Genomic DNA, 22,249 nt, shown 5'->3' with positions numbered 1-22,249 from the left:
TGTTTATTCTGCTTCTAGGTAAACATAGGCCACCTTTTGAGACAATGACTTTTAAAAACATAAGCAAATACACATAAATATATACAGATAAACATGAATTAACCCTTCAAAGTAATTAAAAAGAAGACATTTATTCCAACAATTATTTCATTGCATGAAATACCTCTTTAATATTATACCTGCATTTGGAACTACCTTCAGAGTATATGGTATAATCCTTTGAATATTTTATGTGTAGAAAATCTGATATATATATATATATTTTTAGATGGAATTTCACCCTTGTTGACCAGGCTGGAGTACAATGGCACGATCTCAGCTCACTGCAACCTCTGCTTCCCAGGTTGAAGCGATTCTCCTGCCTCAGCCTCCTGAGTAGCTGGGATTACAGGCACCTGCCATCACGCCTGCCTAATTTTTTATATTTTTAGTAGAGACACGGTTTCACCATGTTGGCCAGGCTGGTCTCAAACTCCTGACTTCAGGTGATCCACCCACCTCGGCCTCCCAAAGTGCTGCGATTACAGGCGTGAGCCACTGCTCCTGGCCTGCTTATGATTTTTTATTTTTTTTATTTTTTGAGACCAAGTTTTGCTCTTGTTGCCCTGGCTGGAGTGCAGTGGCGCGATCTTGGCTCACTGCAACCTTTGCCTCCTGGGTTCAAGCAATTCTCCTGCCTCAGCCTCCCCGGTAGCTGAGATTACAGGCATGCGCCACCATGCCTGGCTAATTTTTTTGTATTTTTAGTAGAGATGGGGTTTCTCCATGTTGGTCAGGCTGGTCTTGAACTCCTGACCTCAGGTGATCTGCCCACCTTGGCCTCCCAAAGTGCTGGGATTACAGGTGTCAGCCACCACGCCCAGCATGATTTTCTAATAGCCAAATATTTAAAGTCAAATCTGACGAAAAGGAATAACATTTTTAAAATCAAATATAAACAATTCTCTATTCTGTTACTATGCTTAATTTTCTTTATAGCACTTTTCATAGCCTGATAATTATAGTACGTATGCATTTACTGCCTGTCTTCTCACTAGTACATGAGAGCAGAAATTTATATCACCCACTGCTTAAAATAGTACCTGTTAGAAAGTCAGTAAATATGATTACCTGGATTCTCAAAGTAATTACTTGAAGGGCATTTCTTTATAAATAAATAAAAATTTCTCCATAAATATATAGCTAGTCTCATAATTGTATAGTCACATCTTGTATAATTTAGAAATTCTCCAAGTTAGTTGATAAGGCATACAAAGTTCAGAAATGTATATTCTTATCTTCCAATCAAAACTTGAGGCAAACTTTGTTTTGTTTTGTTTTGTTTTGTTTTGTTTTGTTTTGGAGATGGAGTCTCACTCGGTTGCCCAGGCTGTAGTGCAGTGGCGCGATCTCGGCTCACTGTAAGCTCCGCCTCCCGGGTTCGTGCCATTCTCCTGTTGAGGCAATATTTTAAAAAGCTGACAACTCCCTAAGTTTTGAGTGGAAACTATCATGGTAGTACAGTCCTTAAATCAAAGGTACTGGGATTCAAGCACTCAATTTAGTAAGATAAATCTTTTTTTTGAGACAGAGTCTCGCTCTGTCCCCCAGGCTGGAGTGCAATGGCGCGATCTTGGTTCACTGCAACCTCTGCCTCCCAGATTCAAGCAATTCTCCTGTCTCAGCCTCCCAAGTAGCTGGGATTACAGGTGTCCCCCAATACATCCAGCTAATTTTTTGTATTTTTAGTAGAGATGGTGTTTCGCCATGGTGGCCAGGCTGGTCTCAAACTCCTGACCTCAGGTGATCCACCCACTTCAGCCTCCCAAAGTGCTGGGATTACAGGTGTGAGCCACTGCGCCCGGCTGATCAATCTTAAATCTATCCATACTAACACAGTACTCTAACACTGAAAAACAAGCTGTTTCAGGCTACTGAAATGCTGGAAATGTTTCCATCCATATCATGTAAAAATATTATCTTCTATCAAAATCACCATACATAATATTTTATAATAAGAATATAGTTGATTTAAACCTCAAAAGGTCCCTTCCACTCAATGTTTAGGGAAAAAAAATAAATCAAAACAAAGCCCACTGAGGAAAGAATCATCAATATGAAACCTACCGGATCAACAGTAGGCAAAACATCTTTCTTCTCCAGGCCATCAACTTCATCTTCATCTGTGCTGTATTCTTCCATTGTTTCGCCACTAACAAAGTGGATGACTCTCCTTGGGACTTTCTTCTTTTTTCCTATGACTCCCAGTTCTACATTTTCAAAGCCTCTTTCGTTACTCATCTATATCAACGATATTTTAAGAAAATGAGAGTTTCAAGTGAGATTAATTTTCTTTCATTACACGTGAAAAACTTTTGGTAGGTTTATTGTAGTAAAGAAACAAACAAATCTTTAAGCAGTTTTGGTTTGTTCTGAGACAGGGTCTCACTCTGTTGCTCAGGCTGGAGTACAGTGGCAAGACTACGGCAGACCAAATAAAACCCACCATTTGTAAACCAAATCTGGAAAGCAGATTATCAATGTTCTATCTCTGAACTTCCAGATGTCTTGGCCAGTAATACATATGTAACAAAAGAGATTTCTGATAGTAAAAAGATTTCACAAGTTCTTAAACTTTAGTAGTCTATGGAATTTTTTTTTCCCCCAGACAGGGTCTGGCTGTTGCCTAGGCTGGAGAGCAATGGTGCAATCATGGCTCACTGCAATCTCAAATTCCTGGCCTCAAGTGATCCTTTTGTGTCCACCTCCTGAGTACCTGGGACTATAGGAGCATGCCACCACACTTGGCTAATTTTTTTTTCTATAGGGACAGTGTCTGGCTATGTTGCCCAGGCTGGTCTCCAACTACTGGCCTTAAGCAATCCTCCTACCTCAGCCTCCCAAAGTTTTAGGATTACAAGCATACGTCACTGTGCCTGAGCTGGAATTCTAATACAAATTTTACTCCTATATATTTACACCATATATATATATATATATATATATATAGTGGGAGATGGTGAAGAGCTTCTTTTCATTGTCCTCTTGCCTCAAGTTTAAACTCCTAAGAAAACTGCCTGAAGTTGGGCCAGGTGCGGTGGCTCACACCTGTAATCCCAGCATTTTGGGAGGCCGAGGTGGGCGGATCACAAGGTCAGGAGATCGAGACCACGGTGAAACTCCGTCTCTACTAAAAATACAAAAAATTAGCTGGGCGCAGTGGCAGGCGCCTGTAGTCCCAGCTACTTGGGAGGCTGAGGCAGGAGAATGGCGTGAACCTGGAAGGCGGAGCTTGCAGTGAGCCGAGATCATGCCACTGCACTCCAGTCTGGGCAACACAGCAAGACTCTATCTCGAAAAAATAAAAAAAAAGAAAACTGCCTGAAGTTTAAACTTCCAGATTTCAAAAAGATACAGTACATACAATTGTGAAGAAAAATCTGCAACAGTGGTTACTCTATGAATAGAAACTAAGATGGGGGAGAAGGAGCAGACCAGGGAGTAGTCAAAGGAGGCCTTTTATTCTTTTTGCATATACAGGACTACAGTACTGTCATGATTAGAGTCTATGTTCATAGAATTCTCTAGGATAGTCCAGAGTACAAACATTTTGTTCTCTATAAAGATTCTTGTGGTTATAAGCAAATATAATTTAAACCTGTGACTGCTGTTCAACCACTGGAAAAGCTCTTTGAATTGCTATTGCAAAAAAAGTATTATACTGATAAAAACAGTGAACTGCCCAGTTATGCAAGTATAAGCTACTTTATTTTTATATATTGTTTCATCTTAATCTTCTAAGGTCCTTCTTAGAAAACAGATACGATTCTTCTCTGCCTTTTACCTCTCAAAGGTAAGTTTAGTCATTAGCCAGGATTTGAACTGCAGATCATGAAAATTTGGTAACAGGCTAGGAGTGGTGGCTCACGCCTGTAATCCCAGCACTTTGGGAGGCTGAGGCAGGAGGATCACATGAGGTCAGGAGTTCGAGACCAGGCTGGCCAACATGGCAAAATCCCATCTTTACTAAAAATACAAAAATCAGCTAGGCATGGTGGTACACGTCTGTAATTCCAGCTACTTGGGAGGCTGAGGCATGAGAATCACTTGAACCCAGGAGGTGGATGTTGCAGTGAGCCGAGATCGCACCACTGCACTCAAGCCTGGGCAACAGAGTCAGACTGTCTCAAAAAAATAAGGCTGGGTGCCGTGGCTCAGGCCTATAATGGCAGCAATTTAGGGGGCCAAGGCAGGTGGATAACCTGATGTCAGGAGTTGGAGACCAGCCCGGCCAACATGGTGAAACCCTGTCTCCACTTAAAAAAACAAAAATTAGCTGGGCGTGGTGGCACGCACCTGTAGTCCCAGCTACTCGGGAAGTTGAGGAATGAGAATCACTTGAACCCAGGAGGTGGCAGCTGCAGTGAGCTGAGATCGTGCCACTGCACTCCAGTCTGGGTGACAGAGCGAGACTCCATCTTAAAAAATAAAAATAATAAACTATTTAAAAAATAAAATTTGGTAACATAGGCTATCTATGTATTAACATGAAAAAAAGTCACAATTCTTTCTAGTCTGTCCTGAGGGTTCAAACAAATCCCAGCCCTTAACAAGGGAAGATCAGGTCATTTATTGTGTCCATGAAAAAAATAAACAAGTAGTTAACCCAGGACACATTTCTTCTACCCACCCCCAACCCCTACCAATCCCCAGGCACTGATAGCCATCCCTACCCAGTCTCATGTTTACCCTTGAGATAAAATTTGGCTATGGTTGTCCTGAGATCAACGTTTCCTTTTGGACCATGACTCAGCTTTTTGGATCCCTTAATTTCCTATGCAAAGGAAAGATAGATGAGCTAAGTTAGATCTCCAGTCATCCTACTAACTGGATGGATCTAATGTCAATGCAACAGCTCCAGTCAGTGAATAGAGAGCTCAGATCCTTCACAGTATACCACCATGCCCCACCCTATCCCACCCCCAAGACAGTAGAGGCTTCTCACTGCTCCCTCTAGCAATCTCTCATTGGCTTAATTTTTTCCTTCTATGACACAGGCAAAGGAAGGAATGTCAGTGCTCAAAAAGCTTCAGATTTTAGAGTATTTCAGATTAGGGATAATGATTCCAACCTCTACTTGGGAGGTGGGGGTGGGGGGCAATGAAGGAAGCACTAACAGGTAAAACCAACCAGAAAATCATTTGATACAAAATTCCCAATAATTATATTTTTAAAAGATTTTTCTTTTTTTTTATTTTTCAAACATCAACTTGAACCAGAAATCCAATAATTACAAATAAAATTTACACATGGCTGGGCACGGTGGCTCACGCCTGTAATCCCAGCACTTTGGGAGACCGAGGCGGGCAGATAACTTGAAGTCAGGGGTGTGAGACCACCCTGGCTAACATGGTGAAACCCCACCTCTACTAAAAAAATACAAAAATTAGCCGGGCGCGGTGGAGCGTGCCTATAATCCCAGCTACACAGGAGGCTGAGGCAGGAGAATCGCTTGAACCCTGGAGGTGGAGGTTGCAGTGAGCCGAGATCGTGCCATGCACTTCAGCCTGGGCAACAGAGTGAGATTCTGTTTCACAAAACAAAAAAAGTTACACTGTGAATTTTCCAAATGCTTCATTTTATAAATCTGCAAGTAAGAAAAATTTCACTGCCAATTATGCAAATTCCATAACAAACCCCAAAGATCTGATAGTTTCATAACACCAGGAAATTATGAGGTACCATGTCAATTAACATTTTACTCCATTTTATAGTTAACCAAACTATAAATGTGCTTATCTTTATTCTCAGGATCTGTTTTTTTCTTTTTTGAAAAGGGGTCTTGCTCTGTCATCCAGGCTGGAGTGCAGTGGTGCGACCTTGGCTCACTGCAACCTCTACCTCCTGGGTTTCAGCGATTCTCCTGCCTCAGCCTCCCAAGTAGCTGGGACTACAGGCGTGAGCCACAATACCCAGCTAATTTTTCTATTTTTAGTAGAGATGGGGGTTTCATCACGTTGGCCAGGCTGGTCTCGAACTCCAGACCTCGTGATCCACTCGCCTCAGCCTTCCAAAGTGCTGGGATTATAGGCATGAGCCACCCCGCCCAGCTCAGGATCTGGTTTTAATGGCAATTTTTTGTATATACTCCCACGGCACCCAGACTTCTTTAAAACACATACTATGCTTGGAATTTATTCTTTGTCATCTTCCCCAACTAGGCTATTAGCAACATGGGGGTAGGTACTGCTATATCTTTCAGCCTAGAGTTCCTGGCACATAGTAAGTGCTTGGTAACAGAGGTGCCAAATAAGTCAATCACTGAGTGGTACTGAAATTTTAACTCCTTTAAAAACATCAAGGCTGAGATTCTGGTTAAAAGTCTATTCAGAGAAGCTGCTGGATAGAATGTCACAACAGGAGGCCGGGTGCGGTGGCTCACCCCTGTAATCCCAGCACTTTGGGAGGCCAAGGCGGCAGGTGGATCACGAGGTCGGGAGTTCAAGACCAGCCTGACCAAGATGGTGAAACCCCACCTCTACTAAAAATACGAAAATTAGCCAGACGTGGTGGCGCGTGCCTGTAGTCCTAGCTACTCAGGAGGCTGAAGCAAGAGAATTGCGTGAACCCGGAAGGCGGAGGTTGCAGTGAGCCGAGATCACACCACTGCACTCCAGCCTGGGCCACAGAGTGAGACTCCGTCTTAAAAAAAAAAAAAAAAAGAATGTCACAACAGGTACTGGATGGCCTGTTTGGAGGCCTAATTCTAGACCCTATCTCCTATCTCTTACTCCCTTTCCCTACATTGCACTAGGGACTTTTTAGTTCTGCCAAACTTGGGAAGAAGTGTAAGATAGCGGCCTCTCCCTCTCCTGAGATGTCCACTTCCCTGGCTTCTTCCCTCTTACTGTGCTCAACCCCCTGGGCACAGAACTGGAGTTCCCAAAGATGTTTCTGATTCAGGAATGTGAATCCAAAAGCACAAAGGGCAAATCAGAAAACGGAACTCATTGGTGTTTAACGAGAAAGAAGAGATATTTAATATTTAATAATATATATAATATATAAGAAATATATAATATTGAATGATAAAATTCCAGACAGACTACACCAAAACTTAATAGTTACCTTTGGGGAATGAGAACATGAAGAAAGGGTGGTGGTGGGGTATTTCTGTGAATTTTTATCTTTTGTTCTACAGCCTTCTTTACTGTTTAAGTAGTTATTTGTTAACCAAGAATGTGAAAACAACATAATATCAGTAACCCAAATCAAAGAGCCTCGCACTTCAAACAACATTTAGCTGGTACATAAGTACAGGTGTGTTTACTTTGCTATTAGATCCAGGGCGGAGGTAGTGATTTTAAAAAAACAATTCTAGTAACAACAGGAAAAATCAAATTGAAAAACATCAAGCACCATGGACTCAAAGGTTAAGTGTAAGTGCACTTGCCAACAACAGGTCTTAACTCAACTGAAAATGACGTGGCTTCCTTATCAATTCATGTTGTCCCCTGAATCCCCTTCTTAAGTAGGAGGAAAAAAACAAATTCCATATAGAGTCTGGTATGTGGGAAAGTTGTGTTGTTTTTGGAGTTTTTTTAGTTTTTTATTTAAAAGATGGGTTCTTGCTCTGTTGCCCAGGCTGGATAAGCTTTTGTTAATGCAAACGACATCTTATACTATAAGAGATACACAGAGATATACTCACAGTTTGGGGGAAATGTCTTACTAACATTCAGGTACTTAGTTTCAAAAATGAAGCTACTGAAAAAGCTTCATTCTCATGGAGGATAGGAAGAGTTACACACATGAGCAACTCAAGGGTTTTTTGTTGTTGTTGTTGTTTTGAGACAGTCTCGCTCTGTCTCCAGCCTGGAGTGCAGTGGCGTGATCTCGGCTCACTGCAACCTCCACCTCCACGGTTCAAGCGATTCTCCTGCCTCAGCCTCCCGAGTAGCTGGGACTACAGGCGAGCGCCACCACGCCCAGCTAATTTTTGTATTTTTAGTAGAGAAGGGGTTTCACCATGTTGGCCAGACTGGTCTCGAACTCCTGACCTCAGGTGATCCACCCACCTTGGCCTCCCTAAGTGTCTTTTTGTCTAATACTGAAAAGTTGCAAGAAACTTTAACTCTCTAAACCAGCGCTGTCCAATACAGTAACCACTAGCCACATGTGGCTAATGCGCACTTAAAATGTGGTCAGCCAGAACTGCGATATGCTGTGCGTGTAAAATGCACCCAGGATTTAAAAGACTTAGAAAAGACTCCAAAAGAGAATGCAAATACTTCATTAATAACTTTCATAGTAATTTTAGGTTGAAATTGTCTTGATAAATTAGGTTAAATAAGATATGCTATTAAAATTAATATCGGTTTCACTTTTTTAAAACGTGCCTACTGGAAAATTTTAAATTACAATTTTCAATGCAGCTTGCATTCAATTTCTGCTGGACAGCGCAGCTCGGAACCTTAGTTGCCTCGGGGGTGAAATGGGGCTAACACCCACCTCGAGTGGTTACTGTAAGGATTCAGTGAATTAAAGCCGATAAACGTTTGGCATATGCCAAGCAAAGGGCAGATGCCAAGGCAGGCGCGCTCGCACCAGAAGAGACTGAGAAATGGTTGAAGCCGCCCTCACCTGGCTTCCAGCTACTGCAAGGACAGCCTCTGGGGGACACGCCTTCCTTCTTCCTCTGGTAGACCAGAAGCTGGACTATCACCCCAGGAACCCGAGGCCGCCCAAGTCTGCTGTGCTGCCAACCAAGAGATTGGCGAGTGAGGCGGGGGGCCCTCCTTCCCACAAGCTGGTCTCACTGAGCAGAAACAGGGGTACAGTGAGGAGGAACTCCAAAGCTGGGGCGGCCCGCTCGGAGGACGGCCGGGCAGGCTAAAAGAGCGGCCCGCGGAGAAGGCAAGGAGGCGGCTCGGCTCCCCGGACGTCAGCCTCGGCGGCCCCACCTACCTGCCCCGCAGATTCCCCGAATGCCGCGGCGGCCGCAGCTCCCGAGGCTGCGACGGCTTCTCCTCGTTCCACACGGCCCACTGGCTCCTGGTCCATCGTCGTCGCCACCACAGGGCTGCTGGCGCTGGTGAGAAAGAGGGTAATGGCCGGTAAGCCCACTTCCATCCTTGGTCTCCCCGCCCAGTCGCTGGCCGAGCCAGGCTGTCGGGAAGTGGGACTCACCCGCAGCGCCCCGCCTCGCGCCGTGCCTAGCCAAGTTTCTGGGAAGGGGACTCGCCGGCCTGAGGGGCGGGGCCAGCCCACGCCTCGCCTAGCCCGCCGGGCTCCGTACTCCCAAGACTGCAGTCTGGGAGGCGCAACTACCGGCTCGCGCGGGCGAGGCGGGGCGGGGCGGGGCCTTGCGGGGCGTCGCTTCCGGCCAAGCAAGCTTCCAGAGCTGGTGGATCCCCGCCTGGCACCGCCTGTGACGTCATTCCTGGTACGTGTACCTGAAGCCTGGCGTCTCGACCTCGGCGCAGCCCCTCACCAGCTGCGTCCGGGGCAGTCACCCCCGCAGGACCTCGGTTTCCGCACTTGTGAAATGAAGACAGCTGTGTCGTTGTACTTCAAAGGCTAGTGATGGGATGTGGTTGCTGAAAAATGTAAAATGTACGACTCGTGCTGCACTTTCCATTCCTAACGTGGGTGACAGTCCAGCCAAAATACCCTCGAAAGAAGAACCCCAGGCGTGATATTTGCTTACTCTTGTCTGAAATACTTAAGTATAACTGTAGAAAGTGTTAAGTGAAAAGACCTGAAGGAGAGCAAAGGGCAGTAGTAAGCTTCCATCTTGACAAATGTAAGGAATGTTTTATCTGTGTCTTGAAGTCGTGTGCTTATGTTAGAGGGGGCGTCCCAGATTTTTTCCGTCTTTCGCAATGTTCAACCAAAGTAAAAAATCATGCAATTACTGCATGACTTCAACATCAAACAAGTCTGAGGTTCTGCCGGTAAATGGTTTATTGTTGTTTTAGCGTGAAAGTTTTCACAAGTATGTAGGGGTCAAAACCAAAACATACATTATTTTGGCTATGGGAGGCTTCATTTGATACTTTAAATTCCATTTTCATACTAGTCTCAATTCAGAAATGCTCCCTAAAGTTGTATGACCTTGTAAATGTTTTTCATCATAGCAACAGCAGGCCCAAATATTAAATATTCCTTTCTCTTCTGTGCCAAAGTTCTTCTCCTTACCCTCTGCCTAATGTTATTGTACACTTCCTATCCCATGTATAACTGGAACGGAAAAACAAAACCAAAAAATTTAAAAACAAATAATCATTTGAAAACTATCTACACCTTAAAAACTAGTTGGAAATCCATATTGCTCTGTATCCTGGTAATAAAATCAAGTTAGGTTGCTGCTGAAGTAAACAAGTTAGTACATGATCTGACTCTGTATGGTGGCATCAGCAGGGAGTTGAGACAGTCCAAAACAGCAAAACCAAACTCGGCCATAAATTGAAAACAAAAATAAAGAACCAATTGTTAAGACTTCATGAATTGGCATTCATAAACAACACAGTTCTGCATTATATGTATTCAAAATCTCTTCCTTCTTACTGGCAAGCAGGGCAATCAACAATCTTTATTACTAAAAATTTGTGGAATATTTATAAATGCATGATTTTATTTTCCAAATTGGCAATTAAATATCAAATTACAATTTTCTTTTTCTTTTTTTTTTTTTTTAAGATGGGGTCTTGCCCACGCTGGAGTGCAGTGGCACAATCTTGGCGCACTGCAACATCCGCCTCCCGGGTTCAAGCAATTCTCCCACCTCAGCCTCCCGAGTAGCTGAGATTACAGTTGTGCACTACCACGCCCGGCTAATTTTTGTATTATTAGTAGAGACTGGGTTTCACCATGTTGGCCAGGCTACTATCGAACTTCTGACCTCAGATGATCCACCCACCTCAGCCTCCCAAAGTGCTGGGATTACAGGCGTGAGCCACCACGCCTGGCCTCAAATTACAATTTTCATTGCCAAAGCAGAATATATTTTTGCGGTTTACAAATGTATTTCTTAGTTTACTGAAAATTCAAAGTACAAGTTATATTCTAACATGAACTGGAAGTATTTCCTAAAAAGTTATTTTTAACACAAATATGCAATTGAAGAGCAGTTTATTACAAATCAACAACTCGGGCTGGGCACAGTGGCTCAGGCCTGTAATCCCAGCACTTTGGGAGGCTGAGGCGGGTGGATCACGAGGTCAGGAGATCGAGACCATCTTGGTTAACACTGTGAAACCCTGTCTCTACTAAAAATACAAAAAATTAGCCGGGCATGGTGGCAGGTGCCTGTAGTCCCAGCTACTCGGGAGGCTGAGGCAGGAGGATGGCGTGAACCCGGGAGGCGGAGCTTGCAGTGAGCCGAGATTGCACCACCGCACTCCAGCCTGGGCGACAGAGCGAGACTCCGTCTCAAAAAAACAAAAACAAAACAAATCAACAACTCAAAGCAACATAAAAGCATAGAAATTCTAGTGGTTTTATTTGGGGCATTTATATTTTTGTCATTATTTCCAAACTGTTATAGCTCAACCAAAAGTAGGGCACCAAGGCAATGTGCCAAATTTTTCCTTCTTTCACTTTGTAACATAAATTGTATCACTATGACAAAAATAAATTCAAGTATTACGATAATTTATCTACTTGAAAACAATGTGGTCTAAATTTATCATTTAATGATACATATAGAGCTAAAAAGGTAAATTTGGATTGAACCATTTCTGCGTAAGGCTGGGAAAATAAATCTGAATAAAATTTGATAACCAGGAGTGTTCATCAAATAAACAAGACATTCTTAGGGTTTTAACATAGCTACATATATATACTTTGATAGAGAATATTTTTTAAGTTATCCATCAAACAGGACAATATATTTTTACCAAAAATAATGCACAAGAAAAAAAGATGATAAAAATAAAAATGCATTTTAGGTTCAGTCTAAGCATAAAGAATTTTTTTTTTTTTTTGAGACAGGGCCTTACTGTATCACCCAGGCTGGAGTGCAGTGGCACAATTATGGCTCACTGCAGACTCAGACGATCCTCCCACCTCGGCCTCCTGAGTAGCTGGCATGCGCCATCACACCTGGCTAATTTTTATATTTTTTGTAGAGATGAGGTTTCGCCATGTTGCCCAGGCTGAAGAAGTTATTAAAATCATGGTAGTGGTTTCACTTATGGAGCACAATATGCCAGGTACTTTGCTTTCTTTGTATTAACTCTTATTCCTCACAACAATTCTGATATATTACTGTAACTACCAACATGTTATAGATGAGGAAACAAAGAGAGGTTAAGCAACTTGCTCCAATGACACAGCTGGTAAGCAGCAGAGCCAGGATTGAAACCCAGGCATTCTGATTCCACTACCTACACACTTAGCCATTCCGCCCCATTGAGAATGAAAATGTCAAAAAAATACAAGGCCAGTAAGTGTTAGGAAGGCAAGACATTTCCACACCAAAGGTGAGTATGTTATTTGGAAGATTTGGATGGAAATGAGTAAAGTATGTTTCTTTTTAAAAGTCTTTTAGTAAGCTTTAAAGCTCTATATGTAAGAAGCAGATGAAAATACCAAGTGAATTTTTAGATTTGATGTTATGTAAGGTTTTGTTTTGTTAATTAAAATTTGGTCAGGTTTTGTGTTTGTGTGTGTGTGTGTGTGTGTGTGTGTGTGTGTGTGTGTGGTGAGAATATACCAGTGATATCCAACCACCAAAATTTTCTTTTTTTTTTTTTTGAGACAGTCTCACTCTGTCACCCAGGCTGGATTGCAGTGGCGTGCTCTTGGTTCACTGCAGCCTCGATCTCCTAGGCTCAAGTGATCCTCCCACCTCAGGTCCCAAGCTGGGACTACAGGCACACATCACCACACCCAGCTAATTTTTGTATTTTTACCAGAAACGGGGTTTCACCATGTTGGCCAGGGTGGTCTCAAACTCCTGGCCTCAAGTGATCCACCCGCCTCAGCCTTCCAAAGTGCTGGAATTACGGGTGTGAGCCACCATGCCCGGCCTAGAATTTTCTGTATGGTATTAGGCATAAAATAACTAGCTTTCTTTGTACACTATGCCTAGACTCAGTAATTTTAATGTTGGAGAGCTGTGCATCTTCATCTAAAATCTGTAGAACCCTGAGTGTCTTCTGATAAGAATCTGTAACAAATATAAAGATATAATCCTTTTTTTTTTTTTAGATAGAGTCTTGCACTGTCACCTGAGGTGGGGTGCAATGGTGCGATCTTGGCTCACTGCAACCTCTGCCTCCCGGGTTCACGTGATTCTCCTGCCTCAGCCTCCCGAGTAGCTGGGATTACAGGTGCACACCACCACACCCAGCTTATTTTTTGTACTTTTAGTAGAGATGGGGTTTCACTATGTTGGCCAGACTGGTCTCGAGCTGCTGACCTGGTGATCCTTCCACCTTGGCCACCCAAAGTGCTGGGATTACAGGTGTGAGCCACTGCGCCCGGCAAAGATATAATCCTTTAAGGGATTATATTATTGATTCTGTTAAAGACAAATTATCTTTATTATAATAAAGACATAATCCTTGAAAGGATTATATTATTGATCTTTAAAGATAATGATTAAGAATGCCTCATCTCTCAGAGCAAGATCATACTTTTTTTTAACACAGTAAGAAGGAAATTGCAAAAAAAACAAGGGACACACATCAACTGAAGAGTTTCACATTCTTATTTCCTACCAAGTGGAATGTCAAGAAACATGCAGCTATTTCTTGTACCAATTCTGACAGAATTGAGATTATGAACCCCTTAATTGATTTCCCAAGGTCAGAAAGCGTGGGCCAATGATGATATCCAATAACAATTCCTACCTCTTTTGGGTCACTGAGGAACAAGTTTCCCTTTCTATATAAAAGCATAAAACACAAGCAAACATGATTCCTGAAATATGGAAATATGCAGACATTACATGTTCTCACTTGATGCAGATATGAGACCTCTCTCTGGAAAAAGGCTCACAAAACTTTAGCATGTCTTGCTTAAGAAAAATAGTCCACAGTCACAGGCTGCAAAGGAAAAGCCTATATGCAGCAATGTCAGAGGAATCTCAGACCTCAGGTAGGGGAGTTTCTTAGTGTCAGATTCAACTGAATCATCCCTCTTACAAACAAGTATTACTGTGCAATTTCTTGGCTGTTTTTCCACTTATGATCCAAGTGGTACCAACAATGCACTGTGTTAGGCTAATGAGAGAATCTTTTAAGCCAAGCGAAGCTAAAAGATGTAACATGCTCTTCAAATGAAGAGAGAAAAACGTAGTGAAAGGACTGCAAAAAGTAGCATATGCATGCCAAAATCAAAAGAACCTATATGGCAGTCAGCACCACATTAATAAAAGGAAATGTAACATAGTTACCAGCTTACAAGGCATATTTTTACTTTAAAAGACTCCAAAAATTGGCCGGGTGAGGTGGCTCACACCTGTAATCCCAGAACTTTGGGAAGCCAAGGCGGGCGGATTACGAAGTCAGGAGATGAAGACCATTCTGGCGAACACGGTGAAATCCCATCTCTACCAAAAATACAAAAAATTAGCTGGGCATGGTGGCGGGTGCTTGTAGTCCCAGCTACTCGGGAGGCTGAGGCAGGAGAATGGCGTGAACCCGGGAGGCGGAACTTGCAGCGAGCCGAGATCGCACCACTGCACTCCAGCCTGGGCGACAGAGCAAGACTCCGTCTCAAAAAAAAAAAAAAAAAACTCCAAAAATTATATTGTATTAAATATGCCCATATTACAGATAAAGGCCAGTACAAGAGACATAGGGCTTAGGGTCTTAGGTAAGCAATTACTGAAAACTGAGTACCTACCTACTCCTAGTGGCAAAGTGTGGAGGAAAACTATCGTAGCAAGATTTCACAGTGCATCCATTAACTACAAAATTAGCTACAAAAATAAGCCAAAGGCTACCCAACTGACTTAGAGGTAAAGTTTAAATTAATCCCCAGCATGTGAGGTGTAAAGTCATCATTCCTACAACTCATGGCTCAAAAGCAAAGAAGGTACTAGGTTCAAGCGTCATGTAACCCCTAAATGTTTGGAACGTGGTAATTAGAACTTGGGGCAGAATTTTGAGGATGATGACTAATCTAGTGAATCCAAAGAATGATAGTGATAAAGAGATCAAATGATGTAGACTTGAGCTGTGATGATGGCCTTCTGGTTTTGGATATGATCATTTACTTGGCTTTACCAATAACTATTCATTTATCAATAACTATTCGTAGGTCTTGAGGAAGATCAGTAATTATATTGTATTTAACCATGATTCTCACTGACATGGTTGTTTTTATTAGACCTCATTCAAATTCTCTGGCTGCTCTCTGTATTCAAATACTAAAATATTTTACTCTACATAAGCATCAAGTTGAAATTCCTTCACATTTTAATTTTCAATACTTTGTTCCATTTTTTACTGAAATATTTGCTTGTATGTGTATATGTACCAGAGCTACCTGTAAAATAAATTCATTCAAATTTATTTTATATTATGATTTGCTGTTTAGATTTTCTAAATTCACTAAAATACTAATATATTAATTTTACTGTAACATTAATATGCATATTACGGGGCTTTAGCTCCAGCAAATTTCCTGGTTTTTTTGCTACCTGTTTATCAATATTCATGTATAACATTATATTTCTTTTTAGTTATGTGATACTATATTTCACATTACTAATAATATTAGTACATTATTACTGCATATTAGAACTTAGGACTTACTCTCACATTGTAACATACTGTATTTACTTGAACAAAATAATGGTTTATATAACACACATTACATGATAAAAAGAATTTAATTTTTTCCAAAAAATTTCTCCAGAAAATTGTGAAGCATTGGGCATATATATATACCTTTGTATCTTATATACCATTAAATATGATACTTTCAGAACACTGACATCTATCACATTTAAATCGTTAATTTCTGTCTGGGCGGCATGGCTTATGCCTGTAATGCCAGCACTTCTGGGAGGCCAAGGCAGGAGGATCACTTGAGCCCGGGAGTTCAAGACCAGCCTGGGTAACACAGTGAGACCTTGTCTTCACAAAAAATTTAAAAATTGGCCGGGCACAGTGGGTCACGCCTGTAATCCCAGCATTCTGGGAGGCCGAGGCAGGTGGATCACTTGAGGTCAGGAGTTTGAGACCAGCCTGGCCAACATAGTGAAAACCCATCTCTCTCTTTTTTTTTTTTTTTTTTTTTTTTTTTTTGAGACAGAGTCTTACTCTGTCCCCCAGGCTGGAGTGCAGTGGCACAGTCTTGGCTCACTGCAACCTCCACCTCCCAGGTTCAAGCAATTCTCCTGCCTCAGCCTCCCAAGTAGCTGGGACTACAGGCACATGCCACACCTGGCTAATTTTTGTATTTTTAGTAGAGACAGGGTTTCACTGTGTTAGCCAGGCTGGTCTTGATCTCCTGACCTCAGTAATCTGCCCACTTCGGCCTCCCAAAATGCTGGGATTACAGGCGTGAATCACCCACTCTACTAAAAATACAAAAATTAGCTGGGCACATGCCTGTGGTCCCAGACTTGGGAGGCTGAGGCAGGAGAATTGCTTGAACCCAGGAGGTGGAGGTTGCAATGAGCTGACATCGTGCCTCTGCACTTCAACCTGGGTGACACAGTAAAACTCCATCTCAAAAAACTAAATGAAATAAAATAAAAAATTAGCTGAGTGTTGTGGCACACTCTGATAGTCCCAACTACTCAGGAGACTGAGGCGGGAGGATTGCCTAAGCCCAGGTCAAGGTTGCAGTGAGCCATGACGGCACCACTGCACTCCAGCCTGGGTGACAGAGCAAAGACCCTGTCTCAAAAAAAAAAAATTAATAAATAAAAAAGCATTAATTTCCCCTTTCTTCATTTTGTAGTTTGTGATATTTAATTTCTCAATTTGTTGTTGTCTTATAATTACATGAGTACTGTAAGCTTAAGGAAGCTACACCTAGTTTTATGGTTACATATATTTAACATTATAATAAAATTCAGGAAGAATTCAATGTTGTACGGTATTAGAGCTAGCTAGTGGTCTAAGTTGGGAGTATATGAAAAAAATGGGGTCCATTTTAACAATAGTGAAAAACAAATGGAAATGTGTTCAAATTATTAAAGGATTTAATTTTGGTATTTGGTTTGGCTATGTCCCCACCCAATCTCATCTTGAATTGTAGCTCCCATAATTCCCACGTGTTGTGGGAGGGGCCTGGTGGGAGGTAATTGAATCATGGGGGAGTTTACCCCATACTGTTCTCATGGTAGCAAATAAGTCTCATGAGATCCGATGGTTTTATAAGGGGAAACCCCTTTTGCTTGGTTCTTATTCTCTCCTGTCTACCACCGTGTAAGATGTGCCTTTCGCCTTCCACCATAATTGTGAGGCCTCCCCAGCCACATGGAACTGTGAGTCAGTTAAACCTTTTTCATTATAAATTACCCAGTCTTGGGTATGTCTTTATCAGCAGCATGAAAACAGACTAATACAGTAAACTGGTACTAGTAGAGTGGAGTGCTGCTGTAAAGATACCCAAAAATGTGTAAGCAACTTTGGAACTGGGTAACAGGCAGAGGTTGGAACAGTTTGGAGGGCTCAGAATAAGACAGGAAAACATAGGAAAGTTTGGAACTTCCTAGAGATTTGTTAAATGGCTTTGACCAAAATGCTGATAATGACATAGACAATGAAATCCAGGCTGAGGTGGTCTCAGATGGAGATGAGGAATTTGTTGGGAACTGGAGTAAACGTGACTCTTGCTATCTTTTAGCAGAAAGACTGGCAGCATTTTGCCTCTGCCCTGGAGATTTGTGGAACTTTGAATTTGAGGGAGATGAATTAGGGTATCTGGCAAAAGAAATTTCTTTTTTTTTTTTTTGAGATGGAGTCTCGCTCTGTTACCCAAGTTGGAGTGCAGTGGCATGATCTCAGCTCACTGCAACCTCCACCTCCTGGGTTCAAGCGATTCTCCTGCCTCAGCCTCCCAAATAGCTGGGACTACAGGCGCATGCCACCATGCCTAACTAATTTTTGTATTTTTAGTAGAGACGGGGTTTCACCATGTTGGCCAGGATGGTCTTGCCCTCTTGACCTCGTGATCTGCCAGCCTCAGCCTCCCAAAGTGCTGGGATTACAGGCATGAGCCACTGCACCCAGCCTCTGGAGGAAGAAATTTCTAAGCAGCAAACCATTCAAGAGGTGACTTGGGTGCTGTTAAAATTATTCCCTTTTAAAAGGGAAACAGGATAAAAATTCAGAAAATTTGCAGCCTATGTGATAGAAAAGAAAAACCCATTTTCTGAGAAATTCAAGCTGGCTGCAGAAATTTGCATAAGTAATGAGGAGCTGCCAGCTGTGGTGGCTCACGCCTGTAATCCCAGATGAGACTTTGGACTGTGGACTTTTGAGTTAATGCTGAAATGAGTTAAGACTGTGGGGGACTCTTGGGAAGGCATGATTTGGTTTGAAATGTGAGGACATGATATTTGGGAGGGGCCAGGGACAGAATGATATGGTTTGGCTGTGGACCTGGTGGTATATAAATAAATCATGGAGGCGGTTCATAAATGACTCATGGAGGTGGTTTCCCCCATACTGTTCTCATAGTAGTGAATGAGTCTCATGAGAACTGATGGTTTTTTAAGGGGAAACCCCTTTTGTTTGGTTCTCATTCTCTTTTGCCACCTGTACCCCCATTGTATCTAGGCAGGCAGATCACCTGAGGTTGGGAGTTTGAGACCAGCCTGACCAACATGGAGAAACTCCATCTCTACTAAAAATACAAAATTAGCCGGGTGTGATGGCATGTGCCTGGAATCCCAGCTACTCAGGAGGCTGAGGTAGGAGAATCACTTGAACCCAGGAGACAGAGGTTGCAGTGAGCTGAGATTGTGCCATTGCACTCCAGCCTGGGCAACAAGAGCGAAACTCTGTCTTAAAAAAAAAAAAAAAAAAAAAAGGAGCCAAATGTTAATCACCAAGACAGTGGGGAAAATGTCTCCAGGGCACGTCAGAGACCTTTGCAGCAGCCCCTCCTATAACAGGCCCAGAGGCCTAGGAGGAAAAAATGGTTTTGTGGGCTGGGCTCAGGGCCCCCTGCTATATGCAGCCTTGGGACCTGGTGCCCTGTGTCACAGCCACTGTAGCCATGGCTAAAGGGTGCCAAAGTACAGCTCAGGCCACGGCTTCAGAGGATGCAAGTACCAAGCCTTGGCACCTTCCACGTCATGTTGAGCCTATGAGCGCACAGAAGTCAAGAACTGAGGTTTGGGACCCTGCACCTAGATTTCAGAGGATATATGAAAACGCTTGGATGTCCAGGCAGAAGATTGTTGCAGGAGCAGGGCCCCCACAGAGAACCTCTGCTAGGGCAGTGCAGAAGGGAAATGTGGGGTTGGAGGCCCCCCCGAAGAGTCCCCACTGGGGCACTACTTAGTGGAGCTGTGAGAAGAGGGCCACCATCCTCCAGACCCCAGAATGGTAGATCCACCAGCTGCTTGCACTGTGCACCTGGAAAAGCCACAGACAACACCAGCCTGTGAAAGCAGCTGGGAGGGGGGCTGTTCCCTGCAAGGCCAAAGGGGCACAGCTGCCCAAGGCTGTGGGAGCCCACCTCTTACACCAGCGTGACATGGATGTGTGACAAAGGAGGCAAAGATCACTTTGGAGCTTTGAGATTTGACTGCCCCACTGGATTTCGGACTTGAATGGGGCCTGTAGCCCCTTTGTTTTGGCCGATTTCTCCCATTTGCAATGACTGTATTTGCCCAATGCCTGTACCCCCATTGTATCTAGGAAGTAACTAACTTGCTTTTGATTTTACAGGCTCAGAGGTAGAAGGGACTTGCCTTGTCTCAGATGAGGCTTTGGACTGTGGACTTTTGAGTTAATGCTGAAACGAGTTAAGACTGTGAGGGACTGTTGGGAAGGCATGTCTGGTTTTGAAATGTGAGGACATGATATTTGGGAGGGACCAGGGGCAGAATGATATGGTTTGGCTGTGGACTTGGTGGTATATAAATGAATCATGGAGGCAGTTTCCCCCATACCGTTCTCATGGTAGTGAATGAGTCTCATGAGAACTGATAGTTTTTTAAGGGGAAACCCCTTTTGCTTGGTTCTCATTCTCTCTTGCCACCATGTAAGATGTGCCTTTTGCCTTCCACCATGATTTTGAGGCCTCCTCAGCCACCTGGAACTGTAAGTCCATTAAACCTCATTTTCATTACAAATTATCCAGTCTTGGGTATGTCTTTATCAGCAGCATCAAAACAGATTAATACAGGTATATAGTACTTATGCTGTGAAACATCACTTGAATAAAAACTGTGAGAACTGAAGGATAGCTTTTGTAACTAAAATGACAATTTGAGGACCTAATGGAATCAGAATTTTAAAGAACATTTTCAATTTCCTCATTTTAGCAGAAAAAGAAAGATAAAGGGAAGCTGAACAAAGTGTCCTAGACCTTTAGTTGTCCTTTGTTTTAGTTATTTATTTACTTATTTTTTAGAGACAGGGTCTCACTGTCACCCAGGCTGGAGTGCAGTGGTGCAATTTTGGCTCACTGCAGCCTTGACCTCCTAGGCTCAAGCGATCCTCCTGCCTCAGTCCCCCAAGTAGCTGGGACTACAGGTGCACACCACTATGCCGGGCTAGTTTCTGTATTATTATTATTATTTTTTAGATATTAGAGTCTCACTCTGTCACCCAGGCTGGAGTGCAGTGGTGTGGTCTTGGCTCACTGCAACTTCTGCCTCCCAGGTTCAAGTGATTCTCATGCCTCAGCCTCCTGAGTAGCTCAGATTACAGGCACCGGCCACCATGCCCAGCTAATTTTTGTATTTTTGGTAAAATCAGGGTTTCACCTTATTGGCCAGGCTGGTCTCAATCTCCTCACCTCAAGTGACCCATCCGCCTTGGCCTCCCAAAGTGCTGGTTTTACAGGTATGAGCCACCACACCCAGCCTAATTTCTGTATTTTGTAGCAGTGGAATTTCACCATGTTGCCCAGGCTGGTCTGGAACTCTTGGGCTCAAGCGATCAGCCCACCTCAGCCTCCCAAAGTGCTGGGATTACAGGCATGAGCTACTGCATTCAGTTGTTTTTTAGTTGAGATCTCCCTATGTTGCCAAAGCTGGAGTGCAGTGGCTATTCATCAGCAGTAACTATTCATAAATGATCATAGTTCATTGTGACCACCAACTCCTGGACTCAAGCAATTCACTGATTTGCCCACCTCAGCCTCACAAGTAGCTGGTACTACAGGTGTGTGTCAATGTCTTGTCACTGTGCCTGTCTTGTTATTGTTATTTTTGCTTCTGAAAAAGATATAAAATATACATATATATTTAAAAAATATTGTTTGTGTCAGACACACAAATATTTAAAACTATGCCTGAAGCCATCAAGGTTATTATGGCCACAGGTTTCAATTTCCTTTTTTGCTCAAAATGCAAAATTGATACCCTGAGAATAGAGTCACAAACGTGTACCTAGAAAAGGTAGTATGTATCAGTTAATAAGAAAACTACTTTGGAGAACAGTATTTTCTCTGTTGTCAAATGTTTATAGCTTAGTAAGATTTCTGCAGAAAACAAGATACATCATTTTAACATGGTATATAATTTTCTACAGGGTTATTCTAGTCTTCAGCTAGCAGAAAAACTAGCTAAAACCTTTTTATTTTAGTTTTTAAAGGGATATAAAACCTTTGCCCAAGTTAACAAGAAAATCTCAATTGCATTCTTTTTTTTGAGATGAAGTTTCACATTTTTGTTGCCCAGCCTGGAGTGCAGTGGTCCGATCTCAGCTCACTGCAACCTCCGCCTCCCCGGTTCAAGCAACTCTACTGCCTCAACCTCTCAAGTAGCTGGGATTCCAGGTGCCCACCACCACACCCGTCTAATTTTTTTTATTTTTATTAGACACGGGGTTTCACCATGTTGGCCGGGCTGGTCTTGAACTCCTGAACTCATGATCCGCCCGCCTCGGCCTCCAAAAGTGCTGGGATTACTGGCGACAAGATCTTTTTTAAACAGGAGTCATAAAAAATTAGCACCATAAAAACTGTTTCTTTCATTCTTACTTCTAGAAATCAATCACTTGCTGAAGATCAGTTCATACTAATTCAGAATACACTGTTATACCATATATATTATCTACTTGATGTCAATAATGAATAGGCATAATATAAATAAATTATTCCAGTATTTTCAATTCCT

The 22,249-nt window shown here is 42.7% G+C and overlaps 1 protein-coding gene across 3 annotated transcripts in view; it reads right to left on the bottom strand.

The window, feature by feature from the left end:
• Nucleotides 1–22,249, bottom strand: part of LOC116484611 (signal recognition particle subunit SRP54) — a 95,969-nt gene that overhangs the window by 25,791 nt on the left and 47,929 nt on the right. The window contains exons 1-3 of one of the 3 annotated variants that reach the window (XM_032179472.2): nt 9,169–9,306; nt 8,947–9,070; nt 2,107–2,280 (exon numbers count right to left, since the gene is read on the bottom strand). The exons of 1 other annotated variant lie outside the window; for it this stretch is intronic. In XM_032179472.2, coding sequence (XP_032035363.1) covers nt 2,107–2,280; nt 8,947–9,042 — 270 coding nt within the window. In that variant the 5' untranslated portion in view covers nt 9,043–9,070; nt 9,169–9,306. Of the gene's footprint in view, nt 1–2,106; nt 2,281–8,946; nt 9,307–22,249 lie in introns of those variants that run through there. One more of the 3 variants, XM_032179471.2, reaches the window with a different exon arrangement.

This window comes from Hylobates moloch, unplaced genomic scaffold, assembly GCF_009828535.3.
Source record: "Hylobates moloch isolate HMO894 unplaced genomic scaffold, HMol_V3 SCAFFOLD_16, whole genome shotgun sequence".
NCBI lineage: Eukaryota > Metazoa > Chordata > Mammalia > Primates > Hylobatidae > Hylobates > Hylobates moloch.
Note: the sequence above shows the minus strand (reverse complement) of the source record. Positions and strands in the feature narration are given on the sequence as shown.